The following is a 20,864-nucleotide window of genomic DNA, read 5'->3' on the forward strand; positions in this document are numbered from 1 at the left end:
TAGTCCATTTCACCTCCTTGCCTCCATCCAGCCCTGAGCTGATAACAGCCAGCTTGGCTTCTGTTTCCCTCACCGAGGAGAGTGTGAAAGGTAGAAGGGAGACAGGATGGATGGACAGACAGATTTCGGCTGAATCTATGTCAGCCTAGTGTGAGAATGGTAATTCACATAACAACATGGTGCTGCATCTTTTTTACTGACTCTATGTGGCTTGCTTTTGGACCCAGTGTATATTAAGACTTTCCTGGGTCGTCTAATACATTTTTTCAGTGAGTCCACTTGACGTTTATCTACATCCTCAGTACAGAATGGAAAATTCTTCTTCTTCAAGGAGAGCAATCATGAGCTTTTCTTCTCCATTTATTTTCAGCATGATCACTGTATACTTATATCAAGTACAAGTTGTTTGTAAAAATTGTGTTGCATTAGAATAAGATGGATATGACACTTCTGCTCCAGCTCTCTGTCACTACAGACCTCCAGCAATGTTTATTGTTCAAAATTGTTTTTGGTGTCATTTCATGAATGTCACTATTTTGAAGCAATTGACAATATAACTGAAAGCTAAATGATTCAATACTTCAGTACTGTAATTCCACCAGAGCAGATAAGAACAGATTAAACATTTGAGCAAGTTTCAGCCTCATTCCTAGTTGAACACGATATTGAGAAATGCAATGTTTGCAGTTAGCTTTGAAATGTATAACAAAACACTGAGTTCCAACTGAATTAAACAACAAAACTGCTGGGTTAAGCTTTTCTTTATGCATTATTTATGTATTTGTGTGTTGAAATAGAGGTGACTATGAGGTCGCAAATTATTATGGTTATTTTTCTGGCAAAAAATTATCTAAACCCAACTTTGACTGATATTGCTAAATATTACCTTGTACTAAGTGGGGGAAAAATAGCGGTTGCAAAAGTTTCTGACACATATTTATTGCTAATTACTACTGGCCTGCAGTCAGTTGTAGTAGTGAAGCCTGTTTAAATGCAGTAATAATATCCCCCTGAGATGATCTGGTCACAGGGAAATGACCCTTCCCTAATTAAATGCTGTGTTGCCTTAGACCAAAGGTACATGATAACCACATTAGACTGGACAGAGTCCCTTTCATCCAACCACTAAAATGGCATGAATCATCTTGACTGTGAAGCCTCCGACCTCAGCTACAGACAGCAAAATGAAAGCCAATTAACACACTAAGGTTGTGCAGGTAGCTGCAGATATTTCATTCTGCAAAATCGCACAACACTTGCTATTGATACAAAAAGACTAGTAATGGCTAAATCAATATTATTTAATTTTCTAAATCAGAAATAAGAAAACTTAATGGAAACATGCATAGGCACTCGTGACATGGGAATGAGACAGAGAGGAATACTAAATCATTCGCAAAGAGCTTTTCATCAAAGCCTATTATTCTTCTCCTTCAACAACCAATGACTATGTTATTTCACAGGGGCGAAGCAGAGAGGGAAGAACATGCTGTGTGTGTGAATGTGTGTTTCTTTTCACGAATAGGGCTATTTTTAGCTCACGTGCCAGAGCTTATGGGCAGAGATCCATAGTGGCTTGTGCAGAGGCAGGGAAGAGCAACAGTCTATTTTTAGACCGCAACTGACTCCTGACTACCAGTGGCTGCGACAGCAGCGCTCCATCAATACTTGTCTCGCTCAGTGAGATGAGCTGCAGTAAAAGCAAATCTTAACAGCCAATTACTGCAGGGCTATACAGCAGGTATTGAAAAATATGTCTGTGCAGAAAATCTACTAATGTATTAGTTGTCATTTAAAAGGAGGCTTTGCAGACTTATAATGATGGTTCATACAGAGAGCTATTTTGGTCTCTGCTGTTACAAGCCTGAAGCTTTATGAATAGTATACTGCATTACTGATTTGTTTAGTGAGCTGGATAATCCAATGATGGCACAGGGCATTATCTGATCTGGGTGAACTATAACTATAAGGTCAATGAACTTACAGTACATCATTAGAGGAAATGACTGTGTATGGCCCCGAGCCTTCAAAATCTACTATATGAGTGCATGGTTCTGAGAAAATAAAGTCAGTATTATCAATAATAATGACTGTGTAAGAATATATTATGTCATTGTCAAATTACTTCTTTGGGTTACATTAAGGTGGCAGCTCCTTCAATGTGGTATCATTTTAGACTGGATGTAGGCAATACCTCTATAAATAAGTAGGAGCAATAAAGAAGACAGGTGACCTTAACTCATCTGTCAAAAAATTCCAGCAACAAATATGTCCCCAGACTATTTGTTTTACGTTACGTTATGTTTTTTTTTTTTGGAAAAAGTGAGAAAAACATGGTGGGGGGAAAAAAAAAAGCAGACCAGCAGCAGCAGCTGCATATATCAGCAGTCAGCTCTCATCTCTGTCAGAAAACTTCTTCCTCTTCTTCCTCTGTCAGAAAAATTCCTACCCATGGACACTGCGTTTGCATGTTTTCATTAGACCTGATATTGTTCGTTTCATGCTTAGAGCAGATACAGCAAATAGGTGGCAAATGGAGTGAGAAAAGGCCGTATCATTCACATGCATTAGTCCTGGGGTCTAACAAAAAAAAAAAAAAAAAAAAAAAAAAACTAATGGTGAGGCTAGGTTGGGACTACTGAAACGATGGGATTACTAACTGCAGATACATTATGTGCTCTGCAGCCATAAAAAGGTAGCGTAGGAAGGGGAAAGGTGGTCACCATGGAAACAAGCTTTGTTTGAAAAGCTCATGTAATGAGGGGTGTCTGCCCTTGTGTGCACCAATCCAACAGAGCCAAAAGGCATAGTAAATGGAGAACAAACACGGCTAGAAATGAGGAACTGCTGCAGTGAGCACCACCTCCCTGGTCTACTAGAGGGGCTAACTTGAAGCTGGCTCCACAAATATGATGATGGGTGCCGCTGGGGACTATTCAGTGCCCAGGAGATGATGCTATTATGATGTAAACCCCCAAAGCCTTACTCGAAGACAAAACTGTGGTGTTGATGCCAAGTGGAAGGGCTTAGAGGCAGGTGAAGACGTTGCCACAAGACCTTGCTGGGCAACCTTAATGTCAAAGAGTATCCAGGCAACTAGATGCTATAATAATTAACACGGGAATCAGGAATTCTCGGCATTCATGGATAACGGAAAGCTGTAAGAATTCCACTACACTGTGTGTGTAGAATTCATAAAAAACGAGAAAAATATTTCACATCTCTTTGTTACCATTGCTCAATAGCAGTTCCCTGTTTGAATAGGTATGCATTCAAAAGCAGCAATGCATTTTTTTAAAAAATATAAAACAGGAGCTGCATAGCAGGGCCACTTGAGCAAAGAGAGCTGAAAGGACCACTCAAGATAAAAACGTGCGATTCAGAGTCTCCATGAAATTCATGAACGGTATTGTGGAATGAATCGACAAAAAAAAAAAAAAATGAAAAACCTGTGAGGAAATACTAAGGCTGAACTGAAAGAGATCCCAATTCAAGGAAGTAAACAAGGACATTCACTCAAGTGATCATATTTATACAACTGACAGCTATAGAGGAGTGCCTCAGGGACTCTGCTCTTCAACTCTGACAATACGATGTTCAAACACTTCAGAGGCTATTCAGCAGAATAGCCAACTAAATGACATGGCTGACTTGCATTCAAAACCATGTACTTGAGATGACTGAGAACTGTTTTGTCTAAAAATAACCTGTATGCTTAACATCTTGTGCAACATAAAAAGAGAGACTTTAATTTGTTCAGGCTCATTATGATTTGCTCATTAGATAATATCAGATTCAGCACTGGGAAGGTACCGACTTGTCCAACAACACAAAGGATAACTAAATCTTTCTCAGCATGATTCCAGATGAAAGATGAAGCAGAGTGAAATTTGAGAGACCAACACTGATTTGCATGTTGTTTATGTAGCTATAGCTGCATGAGCCTGACCAATTTTCAATACTCAAGCTGATTGCAAAAAGTAAAATCAAACAGTAAGAAATAGCTATAAATGAGTCATTCCACTGAAACTTGGGTTTCTGGGCTCGATAAAGCATACTGGTGCATAAAGTGAGAATTTTCCAGTGCTGCTCACAAATGTGTAAAGCTTCCATAGGAAATCAAAGCCTGAACATAAAACTGTTGCTTTTTCATTTGCATTGACATGTTTTGTTTTGGATTCTCTTTCCTTTTCTTCTCATTTCACCAACCTGTTACTGAAGTCTAGACAGTAATAGTTCTATGAAATTTTGAAATCCCATGTTGAGAATAATGTTATACCAGGCACACCTACTATTTAAGAAGAAATCAGATGCATGCACAAAAAAAGAAAAAAAAAATCTGCATTCTCTCTGCTCACTGTTTTATACTGTTCAAACATAATATGGAAATAAAGAACTTTGAGCAGCATCACTGCAGAGCATGATACTGGTCTCTGGGAGACTTCAGAGGGGCCAATCTCATTCTGATGTGCTTCACTTTTTTCTTGCACCAGTAATGAACACCAACAAGAGAGTAAAGACCTTGCAAAAGACATTTCTTGAATGATATGAGAAGATCAAAGCAGCGAAATACGACTGGGGAGCTCTCACATTTTCTCTGTCCATGTCTCCCTCATTGGGAAACTAGTTACAGTCCAGACACACATGATGACACTACAAACTTAACCAGTAAAGTCTGGGTTTTACGGTACCAGCATTTACTGAATTGGAGGTTCTCACTTGCTCCTACTTATAACAAGTTAGGGGTGCCAACACTATATTTTATGCTATATTTCTTCCATTATACAGGTTTTTCCCTTCTTTTTCTTTTCGTGCAGCCTTTAAAAAGCTCCTTGAAATCAACTAAAAATATTTTCTTGTTAAGAAGGGGAGCACACTGACAGACAGAGTCATTTATGCGATCTTGGTATTGAAGCCTTAGCTTCACAAGTCCTGGCTGAAGAATCCAGACTGCATCTTGCACCTGACACCTCATTCATCATAGAACGCAGGAAATATATGAAATGACAGGGCCATCTGATGTTGAGAGAGGATGAGCTGGAGAGACAAGCACAATATGGTTCAGCAGAAGGAGAGCTGCAAGTGCATGGCCTTGTTCCTCTCTGTATGCAAAATCCTACCCCGCTCTGAATAATCTGTGTGTGCTTATGAGTGCACGTGAAAGGAAATGACCAGAAACTTGCCAAGTCTGAGGTGAGGATCAGCGAGGCTGCATCAACTGCTCTGCACAGTGTAGACCATCTATTAAAAAAATATATCCTGTCAAAGGAATCTATATACTGCAATCTAAGCTAATCTGATGATAATCACTTTATGTGCCTGTCAAGCTTCAAGGCAAATCTCTAAAGGAGTGAAACGCAACTGCTGCTTTACCAGGGAAAGAAATGTCAATAACACTGGGGAAAAGACACTGCAAATAGCAAATGCAACTTTCTTAGTCCAGTACATCAACAACTACATTAATATATCTGAATCTGCAGGGTATATACTGGACAAAGAAACTGTAGCACCTTTCCTCTTCATAATCAGTTTTAATGTTGCTTGGAGTTGTATACACAACTGTCAAAGTATTGTGCACACCAATGGATTTTTTTCTCTTTCTAAAATTTTTACTATAATGCATTTTAGCATTTTACACAGAAGCTGCATGTCTTAAGATAAAAATCCAAAGAACAGGTGTCTTGTGCATTTTGTAAGAAACGACAGTTTCCAACTGGAAAAAAATCAAAATTATATTGAAATCAATGACAGATGCATAACATGAATCTTGGAACTTTGGGGAATTATATAACACTGACAGATGGGATTACTTGAAAGAATGTACTATAAGAAAGACTGACAACAGAAAATAAAACAACTTTTTTTCTGAGAATTGTGCTTTGCACTGGCAGCCATTCATTCAATATCTGGGTTGCCTGTATCTTCATCCAATAAAGGAAAACAAATACCTACAAATATACAACAACTCATGAATGGAATTCATCTTCTTATTCATATCTTGAAGTAACATGGTAAACATTATATAGGGCTGTTTTTTAATGTCTTGAAGCTAAAGCAGAGATGACCAGGCTTTGTTGTAATTAAGCCTTTCTCAATGCAAAGAAATGCAAAGAAAGCTTTTTCAAGTGGCATCAGTATGTTTTATTTCCCATACCTAATAATCACACAGGGTAGGAGCTGCATGTGGTGAAAAAGTATCCAGATACACTACCCCCTTTTTCAAAATTTTCTCTGTTTCACGTTTTTCCCAGAGACAATATATCCTGCCTGCATGTGCATCATCCATGTCCTCCAGAATCACCCCCTTATTCCTCCCATATATAATAACATTCCTCCACTGTGGAGCTTGGTCTATGAGTCACCAACGGTGTACCCCCACTCACACCAAAGGATGCTCTGGAGAGACAGCACTGACAGGAATCATAATTCGTTACTTTCCACTGGAACAACAAGCTGACCAAGGCTGAGGCAAACTACAGAAACAGCGCCTGACCATGATGCTGATGATTATGATGATAATGATGATAAGGATGAGGATGCGTGTGTGTGTGAAGCTGAAGCTGTCAATAGTTTATATTTTGTATATTAAATTCATTGTATTTTAATACACTGAATGCTTAAATGATAGATTTGACAATTTTCATGCAAAAAACCTACAAACAAACAAACAACGAAAACAAAATAAAAACATTCAAAAACAGTGATTCAGATTTACACTGTGGTTACACTGAACACGTAATGTATGCGGACTGCTTGCAGAGCAGATGCTGCAGCATTGTGCCTCCACTATAATCATTGAAAAGTGGCATACAACAGGCATGAGAGCAGTACGTAAGTGGTGCATATGTGCACGCTCTACAAGTGTAAAAATAGAGCTTTCCTCTATTTCTATTTTTTATGCAAGGTGTGCACATCGCTTTAACACAGAAATGGGTCCTATTGTGTGTATATATCTATGTGTGTGTGTGTGTGTGTGTGTGTGCCAGTATGCATGAAACGATTCTAGCTTTAATCACTGTGTCGGCATTTATTTTGCTAGTACCAGCTGGCAGTCACTTGGTAACTTTATCCGTTATACAGCCTACTGTAATCTGCAGATGTTATCTTACCCATTTCACGCAATGTGAGAAACTTGCAGAACGCTGTGCTGGGTCCAAAAACTGAGGAGACAATCCCACACAATCCCGAAACAAGTGCTCAGTGTCTTGCTTTGCCTATGACTTATCACACAACCCTACACATTAATGCACTGCAGGTGTAGCCAGGAGAAAGACACATTCAATGACATATCTGCTCCACAAACGGTCCACATGAGCCGTATAGCCAGGGTGTAAGACTGCTTTTACTGTCATTTCCGCACATGCACATCTCAAAAATACAGGGAAATGAGGTTGCACTTCACAAGGGCCACAGTGCCACATAAAACAATGCATAGTGGATATTGAAAACAAAGCAGTAGTTAAAGAAATATTTTGTGACTGTACAATATATAAAAAACCTTGTATGATATATATCCTGAGTAGTAGAAATATCCTAAGTAGTATATTGGGACTGTACAATATACAAAAATCCTGTACATAAACAATTTACAACAAATGCTACTGTACAAATTAAACATTATTTTTACAAACCTAAATGTAACAAGCACACCTGACACGGACGGTGTAGAGCAGTTTATTGTACCAAAGGAAGAGGGACAAAAGTCATCTGTTTGGAAGGAATCCGTTTGGAACCTCACAATCTGAGAAGTGAAGTAGTTGCATAGCATGCATGCCTTCCAGTTGCAACGTGCATTGTAGAGGCCTGGATGGAGAGAAGCTCGTATGATCTTTCCAGCTGTGTTCATTATTGTGGTTGCAGGCCTTGCAGTTCCCATGCCAGACAGTGATAGAGCTGGTTATAATGCTTTCTATGGTGAGTCTGCAGAATGTGGTGAGGATGGGTGGGGGGAGACTCGTGTTCTTCAGGCGCTATAAAAATTGGAGATGCTTTTGGGCCTTTTTTGGAAAGCGCAGTGACCAGCGGGGAACAGGAGAGGTCCTCTGTGATGTGATGTGAACTCCCAGAAACTTGGCACTGTTGACTATCCATATCCGTACCATTGATGGTCAGAGGGGTATGGGAGACACTGGTCTATCTGAAGTAACTGATGACCTCCTCAGCTTTGCCTATGTTTAGGGAGAGCTTGCTGGTTTTGCTTTGCACCACCAGTTGGTCCATCTCAACTCTGTATGGTGATTTGTTATTGTTGCTGATGAGGTCTGCACTGCTATCAGCAAACTTTATGATGAGGTTGGAGGTGGATGATACCGTCACAGCAGAGTGAACAGGAGTGGACTGAGCACACCACTGTGGAGCACCGGTGTTCAGTGTGATGGTCCTGGAGGTGATACTGCTGATTTGGACTGACTGTGGCCTCCCGTGATGAAGTCAAGATTCAGCGTTTCAGTTTTTACCAGATCGCCCGAGCGGGACCAGCCAAGGATGCTGAATGTCCCAAACTGACTAGCAACTGTATTTGAATTGCTAACTGGACACAAAGGATGCGTGTTGAGTTATGAATGACACGATTTACAGCTTATCCAGCAACGGTACTCACTGCCAGAATTTTATGGTTTACCATCTTGAGTTATCATTGTTTATTTATACTTAGGCTACCTACTCTGCTATATACTACTGCAGTGCAAATTCAAAAGCTCCTAAAAGGTCCGGGAGCCAGTAGAAGGCAGAATGGTTACTGCTGATGGGCTCTTCTTTCTTTGCGGGAGGTTGATGATCAGCAAACAGACTTAGTGGGCTAAAGTTATATGCCTATCAGATGGGAGGCAATGTCACCTCCGCCCATGTTCAAAACTGCAGAATTTTGTGCTCGTGGATGTATACATGAAAACACGCACTAAGAACATGAAATAGCAGAGTAGCAATTGTTCAGTTTCAGAGACTCAAACTGCTGTGGTCGTCCAGTTTCAGCTAAGCCTAACCTTAGTTAAACTTAAGCTACGTTTTGTATTTTTCGTGAAAAAAAAAAAAAAAAAAAAAAAAAAAAAATATATATATATATATATATATATATATATATATATATATATATAAAATGGCATTAAGACAATCATGAGAGACTAAACTGCTCCACTGAAATTCTTTTTAGATGGGTTAGCAGTTCCTTCCACAAGGGTGAAGCTGGTTTCACTGCAGATTTTACAGACTGACACCCTTGAAGCTTTGTGAGTGAAAAATAAGAAGAACCTCCAGATCCTCTATATCAAAGCTTGGTGGCACTGACAGACCAGTGACTTTTTTTCCCCTGCAAACACACTGGCGAAGTCTGACTCACAACATATCAAATTCTCCAAGGCATACTAGTTTGAATGTAAACAACATTCTGTCATGTTTCCATCCACTCATACTGAGAGTAATTCTTGTGATACACCACCAGTTCAGTTCTTCCACTTCAAGGCTAGAATGTTCCTCTCTGCAAGAGGGTCATTAGTAGAAAGACACAGACAACATCTGTCTCATCATCTGCCCCATAACAAGCAAATTTTGGAGGCAACACTCAGAGTGAATCCTTCATCTGTGTCTTCATGGGTTGTCTTGATTAGTCAGGCTTTCTTTTCTGTGCTTTTTTTTTTTCATTGTCCCACTTCAATTCTGTGTTTCCCATGCACTGTTTATATTCACGTGCCCACCTGAGTACATTTACATTCATTCCCATATAGTTTGGGCATTTGAGTTGTGTTAAGCGTCTGCTCTGAAGCAAATTGATTAGAAAGCCCAAATGTAGCCTACACAAGATGCCAAGGAGGTAACCCATTTGTAGTTATCTGTAATTAAACATGGTGATGCTGTGGTGCTGCTGCTTCACTGGTGCAGTGTGGATGATGTGTGTGTTCTGAGCGTCCAGTTACAAAACTCACTACCATTTGTTGTTTTCTTCTGTCTTTTCTTTTATCTTGTTTTCATTCAGCATATGCTTTATCTTGTTTGGATTAATTTAAGTGTGGTATTTCTACATTTCTGTATTTGTTTTACATGTAGGATTTTTTTTAACCAAAATAAATCATTATCACACAGTAATTTTGAGACATTAGGATAATTGCCATGAGCAAACAGGATTATTGCACAGATGGGAGCAAGGATACTGCTGGTCACGCCAGGGAAAGAGGGGAACATGAAGCAAAATCCTCTCTGCAGCACGAGGCAACAGGGTTTATGGCAAATGTCTTAATTTTGAGGAAGACAAAATGCTGCATGTGGCACTACTACACTTTAATAGCATTAGAGATTTTAGTGCCTGAATATAGATGAAATGCTATGGTTACTAAAAGAGATGTAAATAAAAATACAGTGAGACACAATTTTTATTCTGCAAATAAAATAAATTAAATTGAGATCTGGGAGATTTTTTACTGTAAATCATTACTATTGGACCTAGATGGACTATATCTGCCTGTATGTAAACTGGCAAGCTTTCTACTCACCTCTGGCACTCGCTGGCGTGCAGCACCAGGTCCTGGTTGTTCTTGGCATTGACCGTGAGCTCATGCTCCGTGGAGTTGAAGATGTCCAGCAGTAGATGACACTGGCGTGTGCTGTGGAAGAACAGAGGCACCACAACTAAGCAGGATTTCCATTATATTTCTGTTGAGTCAGAAACTCACAAATTTATACTGAGGCAAATACAAGGTCCTGCGTATTTGTTTGCACCAGATTATGACTCCCAATTCACAAGCTGACAACCTTTTACTGATAGCAAAGTCTTAGTATATTACACGTAAATACATAAAAAAGAGCCTATATATATGCATTATTGCTCATGTTTATGTATGTATGTTCATGTGTGTGTGAAATTAAAATTCCACTTTAAAAGTAAGCACACACACACACACACACACACACACGTACACACATACATGCACGCGCACACATACACATACTAATTCCCAAAGACTAACCACTAAAATCTTCTAAAATCTTTACTTAATGCCTTACATTTTAAAGATACATGATCCTCAATCCAAACTTATCCCTAAACAAATCCCTTCAAGAATTAAGGAGAGGCCAGTTTATTTTGTATTTTTCAAAGGTACAGAAGTACAAGAACACATATAAGTAAACAGACATCGGCACATACACACACAAACACACCAAAATGCATGAGATCAAGAGAGGACATGGTGTGAAGTACTCATCAGTCCTTGTCATAACATCAAAGGTGGCGGTGCTTTCATCAGGCCCAGAGGCCTGGCTGCAGCAAGCCATCTCCACATCATCATGGGCCTGCTTTTCTCATGCAGATCCTAAGAGGGCCAATTTGTGATTTAGATCAAGCCAGGAGAAATGATGATGCCTTTCAAACAGTTAATTTTACCCCCAAGTATCTGCTTTTTCTCCCGGTAATGATACATGAAAGGAATGGACATCTCAAAACAGAGACAGAAAAACAGACCAAGTGTGATAGTGTATGAATAATACATCCTATAGATGCATTAGAATATTTACGTGAATGGTTCATAGTTAACAAAAACAGGCAAACCTAAAATATCTTATAATAATATATTAAAGGCAATGACATTTAAATGTAATGCAAATGTAAAAAGGGTAAAATATTTAAAGGATCAAATTCACTAAAGTCAGGAGATATCACTTATATCCAGCCCATGCAAAAACTCAGTCAAAGTCAATCTATTAAAGAGTAAAATAAATAAACAAACTAACAAATAAATAAACCCACTAAATCAGGACATGGCAAAGGCATTTTCAAGGCCGTACTGCATCGACAGGTGGTGCCATTCACCACTGGTACACTTGAAACAACTATCTACTTTTACAACTTTCTACTTTTATCAAAATTAGTAAAAAAAAAAAAAAAAAAAAACTATGATACATTTTATATCTACAGAGCCTTTTGCTTCTTTCATGCCTTGACTTTGAATACCATCCCCTTCCTCCCCCTACCTACCCTGAGATTAAAAAAGGACGTACAGATAGCATGCTGCAGAGTAATCACAAAACGTAGAGTAATGCCAGAGATGGGAAAAAAAAAAAAGATGGAATAGATCAACTCAACCTTTGGTCACAGGACCAAGTAAATTTATTGCACCCTGTCAATCCACTTTTCCCTGAGATCACACCATTTTCGAAGGTACTCCCCTATCAGGCAGTCCCCTCCCTCTTAAAGCCCAGGGTTAATGGAGGCTTAAGTTGAGCTTGCCCAGGTCCTAATAAACTGCCATGGCAATTAAAGGAACATATTTTTTAAAGGCCTACCCATGTTTCTTTAATTGTCTTTTCGTCTTTGTTTGCGGCCATGATTAACGGGCTGAGTGGGGCGAGGTACTAATTTATAGGCCAGGGCGTTTAGCTAAGGTGATCAATCAGACCACCCAACCACAAGAGTCAAGTTAGGAAACACAGGCACATTGCTCATGCTCTAAGTACCCAAGATAAACTGAAAGGATAAAGCCAAGGATCAAGGTGGACATTATGTGTTTGTGCTTCAATAAAATGGCAGTTTAAAGACCCCAGCACTATTTTGAGTTAATGGCATTAAACAGTTGTAGACTTCTTCATTTGGGAACTCATGCAGCACAGAATTTCTGTAGACTCAAGCCAAAGATAATGCTTTGGCACCAGAGGGAACAAGATCATAACACTATAATTTTGATAAGTATTCAGCTGTGCTACTGCAAAGGGCACTGAGATCTTAGCTAAATAAATAATTCAAAACCGCCAATAGGGTTTGAAACTATTTGTCTCCGTTTTAGTGTGTGATTTTTAAACTCCTCTCTAAGAGCAGACTGATGAGGATATGGCTCAAAGTTATCTTTGGTGTTTCAAAGTGAGCACAAAACCTACACACTAATTTCCTCATACCATAGTCCATAATTTATTCCTCAATGGAATATCAATACTTCAATCTTGTGTACATTTGAGAAAACACTAAATGGGTTTGGGTGTGTGCACTGATTGTGCATACATAGGTGCCACTGGAAAAGTGTGTATATTTTTGGGTGGTGGGGATTACTACCATACTCTCAACACCTATAAGTGAACATGGTTGTATGGGTGAAAAATAATTGTAAAAGAGACAAAACCCACAAAAGGCCACTAGAAAGGAGACCTTTACCCTTCTCCATTATAGGTAAAGCTAGCAGTGTGGTAGAAAAACATGGCAGCAAGATAATGAATGCCAACCTCTACTTCTGAGGAGAACTCTGTCACACTGACAAATGAGCTATGACATCAGGCTTTCACCGTTATTGATTGGAGAAGGATTCCTGTTGCAGTAGAAATACTCTCCAAACTTGGAGCCACACAGTTTTATGCCAAGACCACCAAAATGCATGCTGAAATGGATACACCAACTACTACAAAAGTTATGAAAGGCTACAGGCTGGTCATCACTTTGTTTTAATAGAAACAACAACAGTCAAATCACAAACCTGCCTTTTGGCACTGACTGGGTATTAGCAGGGACTAGGGACATTGTTATTGTGGCATGGTGGGTTATAAAAATGGCACACACCACGGGAGAAGGCAAAAAGGCAAAGAAGATCAATGGAGCAAGGCCTATGAGCCAGTCAATCCTGCAATTCTATGATCAATAAGTGCAAATTTTGCAGCTCCACTCTCACAAATATGTGACATATTCCCCCCACACAAAATGTAATGGCCTTAATTAGCTTGGTTGGATTTAGAGTACTGTCAATGATGGGCTAATTTTAGATGTGTGAGCCAGTAGGGGACAGTTAACTTTTATGGCCGCATTTAAAGATGCAGCTACTAAGAATGTATAATAACAAGTGAAAACTAGCCTAGCATTAGTGCTATGCATGCCAGCTGTGAGTGCCTTCACAAATTATGCAATAAAACCATATCACCAACCATATGTGTTGTGTGTGTGTGTGTGTGTGTGTGTGTGTGTGTGTGTGTGTATACATATAAATAAACAGACAGACAAACAGACAGACAGACAGACAGACAGACAGAACCTCTAATAAAGGAACAGCATATTGCCAGAACAACTCACATAATGTGTCTCATAGTAGCATTGGAGAAGTCATCAGTAAAAACACACTGGCAGATCAGTTAATTTCCCCCGGTAGAGAAGTGCATTTTTACAGGGTAAGGCAACACTGAATGGGCCTTTTACAGGTTCGTGTAAAGTATGAATCACTGAGGAATTCACACATACCTTGGGCCTCTGTCACTTTCTTTCACAGATCTGTCACCTCATATAGGGACTAACCCCTAGAGTGGGTTTTCTCAGTGTCAATGGAAGCTGGCTGCTACTCTTTGGACTGCTTTAGCAAACCATCAAAGAAAAAGGTCAAAGGGGAAGCTATTAATAGCTAGAGCAGAGAAAAAGATTCAAGGGCAATTCAGCTGGGTTTTGCTGTATACTGTGGGAAATGGTATTGAACTGTTATATACCGTGGGTTTGTTTCCATGTTTTAGAACAAAAGATCCAGAATAACACTTTCAGATGCAGTGAATCCCAAGCGCAAAGTAAAGTAAGCATGTGTGCCAGAGAGCAAGAAAAGAGAGAAAGATAAAGTACTAGAGGGAGAGGGAGATAGAAGTAACAGATAAGAAATAAGGGGATGAAGAGTTGAAGGAAGACATACCAAGAGAGAGAGTGGGAGATGTACCAAGGGAGAAAGGAGGTAAAGTGAAAGAGAGATAAAGGCACAGTGGTGGAGAGAAACTGGAGCTGAGCAAGAAAGAGAGGGAGGAAAGAAGATAGAGATATATAGAGAGAGGGACCAAGGTGAGAGAAATAGCAAGAGATACTAAACGGGGAGAAGCAAAAGGAGACAGAGAGAGAGGTAAAGAGTGATGCAGAGATAGTGGAAGAGTGTGAGAAATAGAGAAAAAAGAATGGTAGAGAGATGAAGGTAGAAACAAAGAGAGAGATAAAGGTAAATGGTAAAGAGTGGCAAAGAAAGAAACAGAGTGGTAAAGATAATGTGAGGTAGAGGGAAAATAGGAAAATATAGAGAACAAGGCAGAAAAAGCTGGAGAGAAATGTAAAGATAGTGGTAGAGAGAGAAACAAAAAGAGGCAGAGAATGAAAGAAAGCCAAGGGCTAGAGGTGGGGGTGGGGTGGGGTGGGTGGTGTTATTGCAAGGTCTGCCTGATGGTAGCACTACTGAACCTGACCAAATGTGGCATGTCACACTTGGGGGAAATATGACTGCTTTTGCAGCAAACATTTAGTAGTTATGCTTCACTTCCTGTTTGCATGCCTCTGATGTCAACTTTATTTCACAGCAAAATGGTAGGAAGTATCAAAATGCAGTAGAATTGACTTAATATAGGATCACAATCAGAGTCACAATCAGACATACTTTATTGATCCCCAGGGGAAATTGGAATATGCACTACAGCTGAACAATTAATCAAAATATTTTCAAAATTGCAACATGGCCAAGTGCAATATCTAAATCGCAGGCGCTGCAATTTTTTGATGAAGGTAAAATGTGAGACAAAACATTGTTGCAAATAAAGTATTGTGGTGCTACAGAGATGCCATGGCCTACAAAAAATATTTTCTAGATGCAAGACATGATACAAAAATTATCATTTCTTTCATTCCTATTAAAATTGTGAATCATATTGCAATCGCAATATCCGTAAAATTAATTCTGATTTTTTTTTTTTTTTTTTTTTTTTTACCATATAATTCAATCCTAATATCCACATATGCTGTGTGTAAAATTTCAGATATTGGATCATCTTTACATAAGAAATACACTATATTACCAAAAGTATTCGCTCACCTGCCTTTACTCATACTATGAACTGAAGTGCCATCCCATTCCTAACCCATAGAGTTCAATATGATGTTGGTCCACCTTTTGCAGCTATTACAGCTTCAACTCTTCTGGGAAGACTGTCCACAAGGTTGAGGAGAGTGTTTATAGGAATTTTTGACCATTCTTCCAAAAGCGCATTGGTGAGGTCACACACTGATGTTGGTCGAGAAGGCCTGGCTCTCAGTCTCCGCTCTAATTCATCCCAAAGGTGTTCTATCGGGTTCAGGTCAGGACTCTGTGCAGGCCAGTCAAGTTCATCCACACCAGACTCTGTCATCCATGTCTTTATGGACCTTGCTTTGTGCACTGGTGCACAGTCATGTTGGAAGAGGAAGGGGCCCTGCTCCAAACTGTTCCCACAAGGTTGGGAGCATGGAATTGTCCAAAATGTTTTGGTATCCTGAAGCATTCAAAGTTCCTTTCACTGGAACTAAGGGGCCAAGCCCAGCTCCTGAAAAACAACCCACACCATAATTCCTCCTCCACCAAATTTCACAGTCGGCACAATGCAGTCTGAAATGTACCGTTCTCCTGGCAACCTCCAAACCCAGACTCGTCCATCAGATTGCCAGATGGAAAAGCGTGATTCATCACTCCAGAGAACACGTCTCCATTGCTCTAGAGGCCAGTGGCGGCGTGCTTTACACCATTGCATCCGACGCTTTGCATTGCACTTGGTGATGTGTGGCTTGGCTGCAGCTGCTCGGCCATGGAAACCCATTCCATGAAGCTCTCTGCGTACTGTACTTGGGCTAATCTGAAGGTCACATGAAGTTTGTAGCTCTGTAGCAATTGACTGTGCAGAAAGTCGGCGACCTCTTTGCACTATGCGCTTCAGCATCCGCTGACCCCTCTCCGTCACTTTACGTGGCCTACCACTTCGTGGCTGAGTTGCTGTTGTTCCCAAACGCTTCCATTTTGTTATAATAGAGCTGACAGTTGACTGTGGAATATTTAGGAGCGAGGAAATTTCACGACTGGATTTGTTGCACAGGTGGCATCCTATGACAGTTCCACGCTGGAATTCACTGAGCTCCTGAGAGCGGCCCATTCTTTCACAAATGTCTTGTTTCACAGTCTGCATGCCTGAGTGCTTGATTTTATACACCTGTGGCCAGGCCAAGTGATTAGGACACCTGATTCTGATCATTTGAATGGGTGAGCGAATACTTTTGGTAATATAGTGTACCTAAGAAAGGGTTTAGCAGAAAATGTAATTGGCATAAAACTGTCAAGATTGAAAAGAAAACAAATTGATCTACTGGATTTGCAATGAGATATGGAATAGCTGCACCCTTGTTAACCTGTCCCTAAAGCAAACACATTGGCCAACACAGGACATGACTGTACTTGATACACACAAAAAAAATCCTGTGTATATCAAACCATTGCCAAGACACATATTGTTTATTTATATATGTAGTCCTTTATCACAACCATGTCTCAAAGGCTTTTACATACTGTTATATATAGCATACTGTATTGCTATTTCCTACACCATATCCATACATCATCAACGCTCATCATCATACATACACTATGCTGAAACAAAATCTCTGTGGAGCCAGACCTCTATTGAGAAAAGTAGGGTTCCTACTTTTTGGTGGCAGGTGATGCAATATAAAATAAAAGCAAAATTTACTCAATTTCAAGAGGATATACTCGACACAGAGGTCAAGTGCCTAATTGAAACTGATGACATGCTCTTTTCTTCCTTTTAAGAGGGTCTTCAACAGAGCTTGGATAACCATTACAAATGTAGCAAGACATGGGCACTCACAGTAAGATCAAAATCAGAACCTTCCAAAAAAAAAAAAAAAATACACAGGTTACAAAGAGAAAAGGAAGAATGGGTTTTACTTTGTGAAAAGTAAATAGCACTTGTGATTTCAAGTAAGACCTCAAAATTCTAAACTGTATCATTAAACCAGTGGTGTGACTGAAGTGCTGGATCCACTAACTAACCAACTAACCCTTTCACAGAAACACAGCCAGCAATACATGCAGGCCTGCAAGGGCCATTACCAAAATACTGTATACTACAATGTAAGAAGCAAGCAATGAACCTTTACAAACATTTAAAGCTCACAGAGCTTCAGGGCAGCTCAGCCCTAATCTGGCCTGGATTGGATTCAGTCATATTTTTCCCTCATTTTTTTTTTTTTTTTTTTTTTTTTTTTTTTGTACATTTCTTTATTTATGATGTGTTCTTTCTTGCTTTCTATGACAGACTGATACATTTTGTGGTAAATCTTTATTGTGTATTCATACTTCAGCTGTGCTTTACTTTTTTGTAGTATATTACCTTCTGGTCCATATGACATTAAATCTGTCAAAATCCGTACCACACTCACATTTCACTCTCCCCCTTCTTTCATTGGAATTGCAGCTTTTTTACTGTTTGCAGAGTCTGAAGAAGACCCCCCCATGGTTGAGAAATGTCATGTGATTTATTTGTATCTTGAGTCATCTAAAGATTTACTTTCTTATAAAAACATCTGTCATCGTGTATATGATTACCTTGGCAAAACCCTGTTTGCAACTTTATATCTGGACACTCTCATTTTTGTATAGCAGAGTCTTGAAAAAGTCAGCAGACAGCATATTTAAGGCTGCCAAAGGCCTTGGATTTCAATAACTCAGATGTTTTGCAATTTGGTTGAGAGGTAGTAGTTGCTTTGGTGTGATAAGAGTGTACTGTGGAGGTGGTGAATTGAGGTGAGGTTAAAAGGAAGAAGAGGATCGTGGTGACAGGATGATGGTGGCGATACAGCAGTCGGAGCGACAGATCTATCAGCACCAAGCCAAGATGGATGGCTTAAACTGCAGATATTATTACAGCTAATGATTCACCTCAAGTGGCCATTACTGTGCTACGATCTGTCTCCCTCGCTTGGGGTTTTTTTTTCCACAAGAGTTGGGCAGCTGACAACTGGAGTGAAGCGAGAGACAGGGAGTGTGTGCATGTATGGGTGTGTGTGTGAAAAAGAGAGAAAGACAGAGTGATACATGGAGAGACAGTATCCATTCAGTATCCATTCATGTCTGCCACTGTGTGCCTGTGCCCTCTGTGTGGAAATACCATCTCTAAGTCTTCTGATTTTGATAGCAATAATGTCACAGTGAGCGGCCTGCTCCACAGGTTAAGAGACAGTCGATACAGTGACATCTTTTCACCAAACCAAGGAGAAAAATACAATAAAACGCTATGCTCTGTTACTGCCACACTATATATGAACTAAAATGAGGCTGCATAATTGAAGTTTATCACCAATTAACTGGATTGTAAGAGTACCACTGAAGTGGATTTTTTTTCAACCTCTGAGACACTATAATGAAGAGTGGGATACTATTACTTCATTTGACTGTTACATTAGCTGGGTGTACATGGAACCAAATATTTAATTAATCATCAGAATAAAGCCCAATCAGGATGAAAAAATGCTTCATGTAACCACCTGAAAAGGAAATAGAATTACACATTCTAAATGAGATCTTGTTCAATCTGAACAGGTGTACCAAACATTATTAACCCACTGAATAGAACAATATTAGGATCTATTTGCCATTTAAATGCTTAAAGTGACTATTTTCTTTGACTGCAGTGCAGGATATTCTTTATGTGTTTGTTTGTTAAGGTAAAACAGCAGGATCAAAACAGAACTTGTCCACAGGCATACACTTTTTCTTATTGGAAACTGTGAAATACTTAAGAATCATTGAGCACCTTGATGGCTGAAAGACCGAAAATAAGAGCTATGTTTGCATGTTTTTTTTCTCTCTTTCTTTCTTTCTGACTTTCTTTTCTTTTTTTTTCTTTTTTTTTGTAGGCAGTTGACTCCTGAGTCTGCTACTTAATCCAACAGAAATACAAACATAGTCCACAGTATGCAACATATTTTGTAATGGTAGAATACAGGAGGCATAAACAACTTTTTTTTTCAGTTGGAAGGAATTCTTTCTGGCAAATAAAGTATCCTGCATGTGACCACAGCTGTCGAGGGCCTTTAACAAACAAACAGCACAAACAGACATGACTACTGCTTACAAATGGAGCAAATACAGCTTCATTCAGTGTACCTGGTTGCAGGGAGGGTGCTGACCCTGGTGAAGAACACAGAGGGTTCCACGTCAACATGGACTCCCAGAGAAAGATCCCTATAGTAGCCCTCGACTTTGCCTGCTCCACCGGAGTACTTGAAGTTTAGCACTGCTTCCAAAGTCTGCAAAAGGACAAGGGAGGAATACAACTTTAGATCAAACAGATTTCACAATACACTACATTTACTGTCAACAACAAATTTAGCTGTTATGCCATCCGCCATCAGTGTTTCGAAGGAATCTCTATATGGAAGAGTGAGCAAGTGTGATTGGGGTTGGAGGTGACAGCTAGCGCGTTGTCTTCTGCCATCCCATCAGCAGAACTGTGCTGTTTTTGAGATCGATGCATCAAAAAGTCATTATGGTAAAATAATGAATGCACCGCAGCACAGCTATTGTGCTGTATAATGAAATGGAAGTGCAATGGTGAGAAAGGCTGAGGGAGGGGGGTGACAAGGTCGGCGGCTCCAAACAGGTGATCCAGTAATAACATGGCACCTCCATAATAATATACGAGGAAAAGGACAGTGGTGGACTGTGCTGGCCATGTTCCACAAGGTGGGAGAAGGTGGGCGTACAGTACCACTCGGAGTCAGAAATACACAGTGGAGAAGGGGCACAGGACAAGCAGCCAAGTGGGCGACGGATAGCGAAGGGAAATTAAAAGTGACAGTTAATGGGGAGGGAGCAGTAGCTGACTCAGAAAATGGGCTGAGGCGGGGCGAAGGGAGCATTCGAGGTCCTACTTCTCTTCCTATATGGCGTATATCATCTCTCTGCGTATTGCTGATGGAGGCACTTGCTGTGCCTTTCCGGAACAAATTTTGCCAATTCCTTGATTATTTTCGCTCTCTATCTCCCTCTTTTTGGGTGAGGCGAGCCAAAGCAAAATGATTCAGTCTGCTGGCTAGATGTCTAGCCTATTACAACCTAATGACGGTA

General features: G+C 39.9%; 1 protein-coding gene across 5 annotated transcripts in view; it reads right to left on the reverse strand.

Annotated features, from left to right (window-relative positions):
* Nucleotides 1-20,864, reverse strand: part of trappc9 (trafficking protein particle complex subunit 9) — a 229,764-nt gene that overhangs the window by 86,311 nt on the left and 122,589 nt on the right. For all 5 annotated transcript variants that reach the window (XR_003928915.1, XR_003928914.1, XR_003928913.1 and 2 more), the window contains 2 exons: nucleotides 19,902-20,044; nucleotides 10,482-10,592 (listed from right to left, as the gene is read on the reverse strand). Coding sequence is in view for 1 of the 5 variants with exons in the window: in XM_030063142.1 (XP_029919002.1) it covers nucleotides 10,482-10,592; nucleotides 19,902-20,044 (254 nt within the window). In the remaining 4 variants the exon portion in view is untranslated. The remainder of the gene's footprint in view (nucleotides 1-10,481; nucleotides 10,593-19,901; nucleotides 20,045-20,864) is intronic.

Source organism: Myripristis murdjan, chromosome 11, assembly GCF_902150065.1.
Source record: "Myripristis murdjan chromosome 11, fMyrMur1.1, whole genome shotgun sequence".
NCBI lineage: Eukaryota > Metazoa > Chordata > Actinopteri > Holocentriformes > Holocentridae > Myripristis > Myripristis murdjan.